A 10504-nucleotide genomic window follows, 5' to 3' on the forward strand; every position below is an offset into this window, starting at 1 on the left:
ATTATTATTATTATTATTATTATTATTATTATTATTATTATTATTATTATGCTTTATTTATATAGTGCTGTAGATTTGCACAGTGCTGTACATACAAACAATAAAATAGATAAGATATCTTCTTGCATGGCAGAATGGGGTTGGATGGGATGGCCCTCTTCCAACTCTGAGATTTTACAATTCCTGGGGCAGGGAAGGTCCCTCCATCTCTTCTGCCCACCTTTGCAGAGAGAGTCAGTGGAAGGCAGGGAGCGTGTCACCGACAGACACCCACCACCCCCTCAGCTGTGTGGAATAGCCCTATGCCAACCTCCTCTGGCAAGTCCCCTCCCCGTCAGGAGGCATTAGCAGTCGTCCTCTCAGAGGTTAATTGTTGTGGATGCCTTGCATATGGCTGGGACTGCCACTGCCACCTCGGCAACAACCGGCAGCAACCGACAGTTGATTCTCACTTGCCATCTGGTTGTGATGCTCCAAGTGTCAGTTCAAATTAAACTAATGAGCATGGCCAAATACCATTCCGAAAAAGCCCTCCCTCTGCTCTCACAGTGCCACAAGCCTATTAAGCAGACCGTGGCCGAGAGGCTGGATCAGCTTCTGAGTTAAGTGTGCCCCACTAAGCAGCGTCTCCTGGTCTGACCCTCCCAAGCCTGACTTACTAAGGATCAGCTGCTGTGAGTGACGGGGGTCGATGTTGCCCCCCTTCTGCCACCAGTGATCTGGGATATGAGGAAGAATTGCGACAGGGCTACCTCTTCTGACTGTTGCACCAGAGATCATGGGTGAAAGACAGGCGGAAACAGCAGTCTGGCATGCCCTGGTCAACAGGAGAACAGACCTCTCTTATGCACAGTGGCTGCTGCCCAGTAAAACAGGACTGGGAGGGTTTCATGATCTTTATGTATCCCGTACACTATTGAATACCCTAGAGATTGTGACTGCACTCTGTCGTTCATATCCATGGATTCAATTGTCCGTGGCGTGAAAATATTCCAAAATAATGCAATAACCATAAAGCAAACCTTGATTTTGCTATTTTATATAAGGGATGCCATTTTACTATGCCACTCTATTCAATAGGATGTGAGCATCTACGGATTTTGGTATCCATGGGGGATCCTGGTATCAAACCCTAGCAGATACCCGTTACGAATCAGTTACAAATGCAAAAGTCTAGATAACTGTGATCACAAACTCCGACCCATCTTCTGAATATCCTGATTATGATTATTATTTTATTTATTTATATCCTGCTTATCTCTTAATAATGGGGCTCAAGACAGCTAACACCATATTTAAAACCAATACAGGTTAAAACTATACAAAGTCATTAATAAAAGTATAAATATATAAGTGTTATTAGAGATAACAGCATGGGGTAGTGGTTTGAGTGTTAGACTCTGGAGACCAGGGTTCGAATCCCTATTCTGCCATGGAAACCCACTGGGTGACTTTGGGCTAGTCACACTCTCTCTGCCCCAAAGGGAGGCAATGGCAATCCCTTTCTGAACAAAACTTGCCAAGAAAATCCCATGACAGGGATGCCTTAGGGTTGCCTTAAGTCGGAAATGACTCGAAGGCACACAGCAACAAGATAAGAGTTATTTAAAAAGCAATTAAACCATTGATAAAGTGAAAACATTAGACATTTATATCATTAATATTTATTTGCTATGTTTGCCCTGCTTCTATTCCCCTGTCCTTCTCTGTGCTCTTCTTCATATTATTTTTCATGGCTGGAATCCTATTGGGGACTGAGGTCTTCCTAAGGGGACTTACATCTGCAAGAATGAAAACCTGGTGGTTCCAAAAAATCTGTAGAGGATCCATTACTACCCAGGAAAGCCAGCAAAGTAACCAATGTGCATTGAGACTGATGCACAATGATGACTGATGCACCTCAGTCTAGTTGCACATTGGGTCCTGTTGTGCCCAGCTAGGATGTACCAGTGGGGTCACTTGGGTTGGCGTCACCCGGTGCAAGAACCCCTGGTGCCACCCATCCCACTGACCTCCTTCCATGTGATACCATATAGACTCCTTAGTAAGGCTGCCTCTGGGGCTGGAAGAGAAAATCCCTGGCAAAGGAACTCTTGCAAACCGAGCCGTGCAATGGGCAATATGTTCACAGCTACCTGCCTTGGGCAATTTCTGTCCTAATCAGAAAAGCGGCAGGCCCCTTGTCAGCCCATATTAATACGCCGGGCGTTAATGGATTCCAGAAGAGCGGACTCCCTGCCTGGCCCTGGGAGGGGATCTGCCCCGCCAGCCTTAATAGGCGGAAGAAATGGCAGCAGCTACAGTTCACTGAACAAACAGCCCTGGCAACGTGCAGAGCCCAGGTTCTCTTGCAACCGACCCCCATTGCGTTCTTTATGGAGTCAGGGCAGGGAGAGGGCAATGCTGAGGAAACACAAGAGGAGGACTGTCTCAAACGTCTGTGCTGCTGGGCAAAAAGGCTGGCACAGTGGCCTGCCCGCCTATTCCCAGCCCTTCCATGGGTCTATAGAGTTGGTTCCCCAGCAGGGCAGGGAGGTACACTTTTTTGTAGGCTTACCAACCTGTTCTATCCCCAGTGCCAACTTACCTGAGAGCCAAGGCAGTGTAGTGGTTTGAGTGTTGGACTAAGACTCTGGAGGCCGGGACTTGAATCCCAACTTGGCCATTTAAACCCACTGGGTGACCTTGGGCTAGTCACACTCTCTCAGGTTCAGAGGATGGATGGCAATGGCAAACGCCCTCTGAAGTCTTGCCAAGCAAACCCCAAGATAGGTTTTAGGGCTGCCATAAGTCAGGAGTGGCTTGAAGGCACACAACAACAGACCAACTTACCTGGGAATTAAGATCAGCCGAAAATCTCCTGGGGATGCCCTGGAGTCTTCCCTTCTCTCTCCTTCTGACCTGCTCTATCCTCCCTCCCTCCCTCCCTCCCTTCCTCTTATATCTCAGGGTGGCACACAATAAGATAAATTAAAAATAAACAAGAGCCATTAAAAGGCATCATTTCAAAGACTAAAAACTGATTATGTCAGCTACCACTTTAATAAGATGGTTGCTCTGTGACAGACATGTCGGCAACCCAAGCAGATCGCATGCCACAATTCCCCTGAAAGAGAAGGCGGCATCATAGTGTAACAGATGTCTGCCGGTGGGCAAGTTGTACCGAACAATGGAGGATTTCATTCCCCAAAGGTCTTACAAGGATTCTTGTAAAAAGAATAAAATTAAAAAAAAGCTGGGGAATGGCAGGCCTAGGCAAAGCTTGAGCTCTTCTCGGGCGCTGGGGGGCTTGTGCCCAGGACCGGGGCTTTCCGCGTAATCCATTTAGCGCCGTCTTCCCTGTGACTTTGCCAGGGAGCAAGTGAGACAGTTCCTGCTGTGGAGACAGTCTTGTGTCTGCAGTCGGAGGCCTGGTGTGGGTTCAGCTCCCACAGGCCAGGCGGCACCAAGCAGAACGGAGGAAGCGGTCGAGATCACAGAGGTGGGTTAAACTCGACACTTTCAAGCTTGCAGGTGGCTTGGCACTGAGACAGCACTCCGCATGGACTGGGTTGGCAACCAAGCTGCAACATTTCCTGGGAGACAGAGAAGTGGGGTATTTAGGACCAAAAGGAGAGACTGAAAGAACACACTCGTCCCCCCACGTTCGCTAGGGCTAGGGGTACGTGAATGTGGAAAAACTGCAAATAGCAAAAACACCACGCTTTCATCCGCGGGAACACCTCTCTAGGAATCTCTAAGTCCTCCAGTGCAACTCGGTGGTTCACATCTGCCAGATATTGACCATCAAATTGCGACAGAGGAGCTACAAATGCCTAGTGTTCACTCTGGGAATCTCTAGGGCCTTCAGTGCGACATTTGGGTCAAGTTGCGCCAGAGCACCTAGATATTGCTAGAGAGAACAGATCAATAAAATCCGTGAGTAATCAAATCCACAAAAGTCAAAGCCGCAAATGTGGAGGGACAAATGTATTTGCAGACCTAACCAACCCCAAAAGAGAAGGCCAGAAGCGGCAAGAAGTCCACTCCCAGCTTTGTAAAAGCCTTAAGGGTTCTTTAAGCCAACAATCCAAAGATGCTAGTTTAGGATGTCTGAGAACCAGGGACACTTGAGTTCAAATCCTTCCCAGGCTATGAACCTACTAGTCCTCATAGCTTTCTCTCCCTCACAGGGTTGTTGTGAAACTGAAATGTGCATGGGGGAAAGGACCACACGCTAGTGGGATGCCAATGCAAGGCCTGTGCCAGGGTGGTGCTTGTGCTCCCCAACCTTCCAGCATCACTGGGGAGTATGAGAGCAATTGCTTGGTGGAGGGATAGATGTGGAGATCCCTGCTTTTAATCCTTTCCTTTTTCCTCCCTTTCCCAGCAAAGTACATTGGCTGTTACGTGGACAACACCCACCGGAGAGCCCTGCGCGGGGTGTCTTTCTTTGACTACAAAAAAATGACACTCTTCCGTTGCCAGGACAACTGTGCCGAACGGTAGGGTGGCAAAGCCACGATGGGGGCTTCGTCATTAATTCCAAGGCATTGAGTCTCTTTCTCTCCTGGCAGCTCAGGGGGAGGCACCTTCCACCTGTGGTTGGTTTTCGGCCTTCTTCTGCTCAGGCCCCAAATTTGGAAAGAACCTGTTTTTCAGCCCTGGCCTGGGACAGGGGCTTCTTTGCATGGAAATGGCCTTCCGTCCCAGGCTGGACATGAAAAGGCAGGCTCAGATATTGTGGTATTATGCACCAGGCCATAAAGGGGGGGGGGCTATCTCAAGGGGGAGGTTCTGTGGCCCTTTGACACCCTCCAGGGGGAACGACAACAAGGACCTGGGCCCGTTGCTGAAACGCTGGCTGCTCTTGTAAAAGCGCTGCCCAAACCGTTGGGATCTCTCAGAGTTTGGGTACGTGCCATCTGGAGGCCAGCCAATCCAACGGTAAGAGCTGTTCAACATTGGAAGAGGCTGCCTCAGAGAGTGGTGGAGTTTGACAATGGGTGCCAGCAGTGCTCAACCTTCTTTCCACAAGGCAGAGAATGCCATGAGCTGGTGGATTCTGGCTGTGCCTGCTCTGGGTTTAAGTCTGAACTGTAAAGGTTCTACCTGCAGCCCCTGCCTCTGCTCCACAAAATGACTTCAGCACCTCGGTCCTTTAAAGTTTGTACTAAAATCCAGCACAGACCCACTATCTTGAAGCCACCGGGTGCCCCTGGCTCTGCTCTGGCATCTTTCTCCTTCTGGTTTTCCAAAAACGAGATCCCCCCTTTTGGAGGCCTGGCTCTTCTTGCTGTGCCTGCCAAAGACCCATCATGCCCGCTCTCCCGCTCCTTGTCTAGCCTTTAAATAATGTGCCCATTTCTTGCTCTATGATCTATAACATGCCTGGAGATCTTTTCTACAGAGAAGTGATGCTTCTTCCCACCAGTCTGGCATAACTCATTCCTCAAGGGTTGACATTGGTTGAAACACACACTGGCTGGCGTCTCCCATGGCGCACACCTTGATATAGGCCTCCAAAGATGGGCTACAGCCAGAGCTTGGGAATGCTACTTTTCTGGACTACATCTCCCAGACTCCCCCAGCCGGCACAATTGTGCAGCTGGCAGGTTCTGGGAGCCGTTGTCCAAAACAGGCCTTTCTCCAGACTCTGCTTTTCGGTCTAGCAGACATTCATGTTGACCACAGGGCTGGCAGATTCTGGGAGTTGCAGTCCGAAAAAGAAACTTCACCAAACAGTGGACATTGTTGTTCTGACCTCAAACTTCTGGCAGTTTGAGCTTGATTCGGCACAACCAAAATCAGGGACGGTTGTTTGGCGCAGAAAGCAGCATTTTCTGTGCAGAAATAGACTGCCTCTTCTGTGTCAAAGAAAATGCACAGAAAAATGCAAGATGGCATGAAGAAAATGATATTTCTGTGCAGAGGCTCAAAAATAGTTTCTGCCGAGAGAAAAAATCTGCTTTCCAGGCAGAAATGTTATTTTCTGTGCAGATGAATGCTGTTTTCTGCACAAAACCATCACGAGCAAATTTTTGCATAGAATAAATCTTCAACTGCATAACTCATTCCTCAAGGGTTGACATTGGTTGAAACACACACTGGCTGGCGTCTCCCATGGCGCACACCTTGATATAGGCCTTCAAAGATGGGCTACAGCCAGAGCTTGGGAATGCTACTTTTCTGGACTACATCTCCCAGACTCCCCCAGCCGGCACAATTGTGCAGCTGGCAGGTTCTGGGAGCCGTTGTCCAAAACGAAGATTTGCAGCAGTCCCAGGTTCTTCTCCTTAGAACTTCTTGACACTCAAAAAACCCATCTTCGGAATATTTTCCAAGAGTCTTCCTATCCCGAGTCTCGCTCAAGGCTTCGAAAAGCTGTTTTTCGGGGGATTGCAACTCCCAGAATCCCCCACCCACTGCCCCTACATAACTCAGCAAAGGGAGAAAAGTCCAGTAGTTGAAGCTGCCCATGCGCCCTGACCACCTGCACATACCCTCCTTCATGTGCTGCTCTCTGCCTTGCCAGGGGTTACCTCTATGCGGGGCTGGAGTTCGGGGCTGAATGTTACTGCGGGCACAAGATCCAGGCGGCAAACGTCAGCAATTCCGAATGCAACATGGAGTGTAAGGGAGAGAAGAGCAACATCTGCGGAGGGATCAACCGACTTTCCATCTACCGCCTCGAATTGGCCCAGGAGTCTGCAAGGAGGTGTAAGTAAGGCTTCCGCAAGGAAGCAACCCCACTTGGAAATGTTCCTTTTTTGCACTTGGTTGCTCATTGCTTTCAAATCAGCCGGGCCTTATGGTGGCCCTCTGAATGAGAGGCCTTCAAGACCCCTTGTTATCACCTGCCCTTCTCAGGATTTGAACCCAGGTCTCCAGAGTCTAAAGTTGCATCTACTCTGTAGAAAGAATTCCATTTGATACCACTTTAAGTTCTGCAGCTCCATCCTATAGAAGCCTGGGATTTGTAGTTCTACAAGGTTTCGAACCTTCTCTGCTCAAGAGTGCTGGGGAGTGCCTACAAATCCCAGGATTCTGCAGGATGGCACCAGGGCAGTTCAAGTGGTGTCAGACTGCTGTGAGAATTGAGAACCTCAGGCTAATGATCCACAACCAACTTAATGTAAAACAAGAAAGTTTATTGTAAGATGCACAGCAGAAGTAACCAGAAGCATGTCTTTGCAGAATCTGTAGGCACAAGGAAAAGTTCCCACTTTAAAACCTCACCCAGGACTCAATCCTCATGGCAACCAGCCACCTTACAGTTGAAGAACCGTTACCTTCAATCCCACATTCCAAACCCCTTGGCAGGGCCCCATCCACAAGCCAAACCTCACCCTTAATATTCCACCTTATTTTCCCAACCCCCAACACTATGCAATGTCTCAACACACAGAACTATCTAGATCAATATATATATATATATTAAACATACAACAGTGATCATATATGAGCTGAATACATGAAGTGAATATTAAATAACTGGATATGTTTAATATTATACTTGATCTTAACTGGTTCTGACAACTGCCTTGTTGCTACAGTGCAGATGCACGCATTGTCCGACACTCTAACCATTACCACACACCGGCTGGTTCTTACTATAGAAATTTAATATCCTGCCTTCTGCCGAAGGCTTTCATAACACTGGGTTATTAAAATCTATATTTAAGACACACACACATTTATATTGGTAAAAGAAACGCACTGCTCACTGCAAATGGAAAGAGGGTTTTGAGGGGATGAATGCATCATCTTAAGCTTTCTCAAGTGAAGGTTCTGCAAATCTCCTCCGCAAATCACTTTGAGAAAAGGAAAGGTGTCACAGATCCCTGTGTTGAACCTTGATGCTCAGAATAGCAGGATGGGGATGATGGGTTCTTTGTCCGAGACAAAGCTGGGAATCATTGGGCCCTTTGGATGCTGTTGGACTGCACCTCCCAGCATTCTGCCCCATTGGCTCAGCTGGCTGGGTGTTGGAGTCCAGCAATATCTGGGCTGAGATATTCCTGGGAGCCAGGGTGGCAGAGTGGTTTGAACATTGGATTAGGACTCTGGCAACCAAGGGTTCAAATTCTGCCTTGGTCATGTAAACCCTCTGGGTGACTTTTGGTAAGTCACACACTCTTGGCCTCAGAGGATGGCCATAGCAAACCCACGCTGAAGAAACCTACCAAGAAAACCCCCAGAGAGGTTTGCCTTAGGGTTGCCATAAGTCGAAAACGACTTGAAGGCATGCAAAACAACAGTATCTGGACAGCCGTGGGAGCCTCACCCCACTTGAAGTTTTCCTTCAGGGCAAGGGTGGGTAACTGCACAGGGGCAGGGGGCACTTTACCACCTTGGGCCTACATGGTGGGCTGCACTGGTGCATTTTGTTGCACTTGAACCAACCTAGCTGCTACCGTCTTTCCAGTTTTAACATGTTTTTGGCCATTTTATGTCTTTTCCCAGTGGTTTTGTAAGATGTGGCAGCCTTTGGATGGCAGGGGGAAACAAACCACTGCAGAGCACCCTGGGCTGGCAGATGATGGGAAACGCAACGTACAGGAGGGAGGGCATGGCCATGCAGATGAAAGGAATGCATGGGCACTTGAGCTCTGCTAATGGGTTCCAAGTGGGTTTTTGATCTCTCCCCGACTCTCCAAGGTTTCCTGCATTCCGTTGCTCATTTTGCATTCCCTGCATTCCTCACCAGCTTCCATAGTTAAGATGCTGGGCTAGTCTGGCTCATTCGCTAGTACTTAAAGGTCAAAGGCAGAGTGGAGAAGCTCACCAAATGGGGGAACGGTGGTCTTCCCAGGGAGGGAGGCAGGGAGGGTCGGCGGACTCTCCTGCAGGAACAACCGCCTGAGAGGTCCAGAGGCCTACAAATTGCACATGACAACAGTTGTATGTGTGCCAGGGGCCAAGGCAAAGGGAAGTTTCAAACTCCAGAGCCCTGGCAAAGTTGCCCCAGGACTGGTGCCAAGCTTGCATTGGGGTTCAGCCTCCAATGGGGCACGCTTCAGCAGCAAATGCCCCTCTCCCACATCTCTTTTTGCTGCTGCTACCACCCTCCACCCCCTGCCTGGCAGTCCAGCTGACCTAGCAAAGATGGCACTCGTAAAAAGGAGCCCGGCAGCTTCTGCCCAGAATCCTCTTGGTGAGTGCAGTGAATAGGGATGGGGGAAGTGTGCCTCACAGACCCTGTTTTTTGGCCCACAGACATCCAAAGCACCCATTTATTTAAAAAAAAAAAATTATCCCCAGAAGACCAAAAACCATGGAAAATGCCCATATTGACATACACACAAAATGGCGGTCCCCTTGGGTAAAACATGGTGGCTCACCCCCCCAAGAGTGACAAAGTGGGCATGTTTTGACCCACATCTGGAATGAGAAGTGATACATTCGCATGGCCATCGTCGTCATCATCATCCTCAATCATCTTACCCACTTCTCCCCAAAGCTCCAGGCAGGGCACAACACCTAACACCATTTAAGCACATTAAGTTAAAACGCATAAGCATAGGCCACATTTAAATCATCCAGCAGAACATTAAAAATATACCAATTTATTATTTACAGTTTAACCTCGACTAGGTAGGCCTGTTGGAAGAGACAGATCTTTAATACAATTTTAAATTCAGACCGCATGTTTAGCTGTCGAATCCTTCCCAGCAGGCCATTTCACAGTCCTCTGGGTGACCATTGCCAGTCTGGTTCTGGCTGGTGAAGTAAATGTGCCCCAGATGATCTGAGGGTACAGGGTGGATTCTACGGAAAGAAGCAATCTTGTAGGTAACCTGGCCTCCTATTTGAGGGAAGAAAATCACTCATGAGCTGCATCCGCACTGCACAAACAATCCAGCTTGATACCACTTCAACTGCCAAGGTTCCATGCTATGGAATTCTGGAAAGTGTAATTTATTGGTGCGCCAGAGCTTTGTAAGGTGGTGCCCGGTACTGTTTCCGCCAACAGTTGCCAGATTTCATCCGGGTAGAGCTCCGTCACTTGACCAAAATGCCCCCCAACTGGCTGCCAGTGTCTCCGGGAAAGAACTTCATGCTCTTTCCAAGTTCCGTGGCAGATCTCAACCCCGTCCTCCGACAAGATCTCACCGACTCCTAGATTCTTGGAGAGGATCTGAGTCACTGATGGTCCAACATGCCAGTTGGTAACCCCCGGTCGGCTGTGGAACCGAAACACTAATGTATGTTGGATGGAAGCTCAAGTTACAAGTGACCGCAGGCAATTAATTTTTGCTTCTGATCTGTCCACAGTTTCCCGAGAACTGTAAAATACAAAACGGGCTCCAGTGCCTTGTTTGACAGAGAGAACTAGGGAGCAGGAGATCTAAGAGAGAGATCAATAGGAGGAAACTGCAGTTTGGCAGAAGACCAGTGAAACAGTAACCCATGGCAGCATGGGTTATATATATTCCAGATGCTAGTGACTGATACTGTTTTTCGACTGACATTAATAAGAGAACCCATGGCTTCCTGAATTATTATAACATTGGGATGGGTT

The 10504-nt window shown here is 48.5% G+C and overlaps 2 protein-coding genes across 2 annotated transcripts in view; one reads left to right on the forward strand and one right to left on the reverse strand.

Annotated features, from left to right (window-relative positions):
* The window catches only part of HECTD4 (HECT domain E3 ubiquitin protein ligase 4), a 426162-nt gene that overhangs the window by 306632 nt on the left and 109026 nt on the right, over positions 1 to 10504 (reverse strand). The gene's annotated exons all lie outside the window — the stretch shown is intronic.
* WSCD2 (WSC domain containing 2) overlaps positions 1 to 10504 on the forward strand; it is a 42130-nt gene that overhangs the window by 21176 nt on the left and 10450 nt on the right. The window contains exons 3-4 of the mRNA XM_042441413.1: positions 4370 to 4484; positions 6515 to 6699. Of these exons, the coding sequence (XP_042297347.1) occupies positions 4370 to 4484; positions 6515 to 6699 (300 nt within the window). The remainder of the gene's footprint in view (positions 1 to 4369; positions 4485 to 6514; positions 6700 to 10504) is intronic.

This window comes from Sceloporus undulatus, chromosome 10, assembly GCF_019175285.1.
Source record: "Sceloporus undulatus isolate JIND9_A2432 ecotype Alabama chromosome 10, SceUnd_v1.1, whole genome shotgun sequence".
Taxonomy (NCBI): domain Eukaryota; kingdom Metazoa; phylum Chordata; class Lepidosauria; order Squamata; family Phrynosomatidae; genus Sceloporus; species Sceloporus undulatus.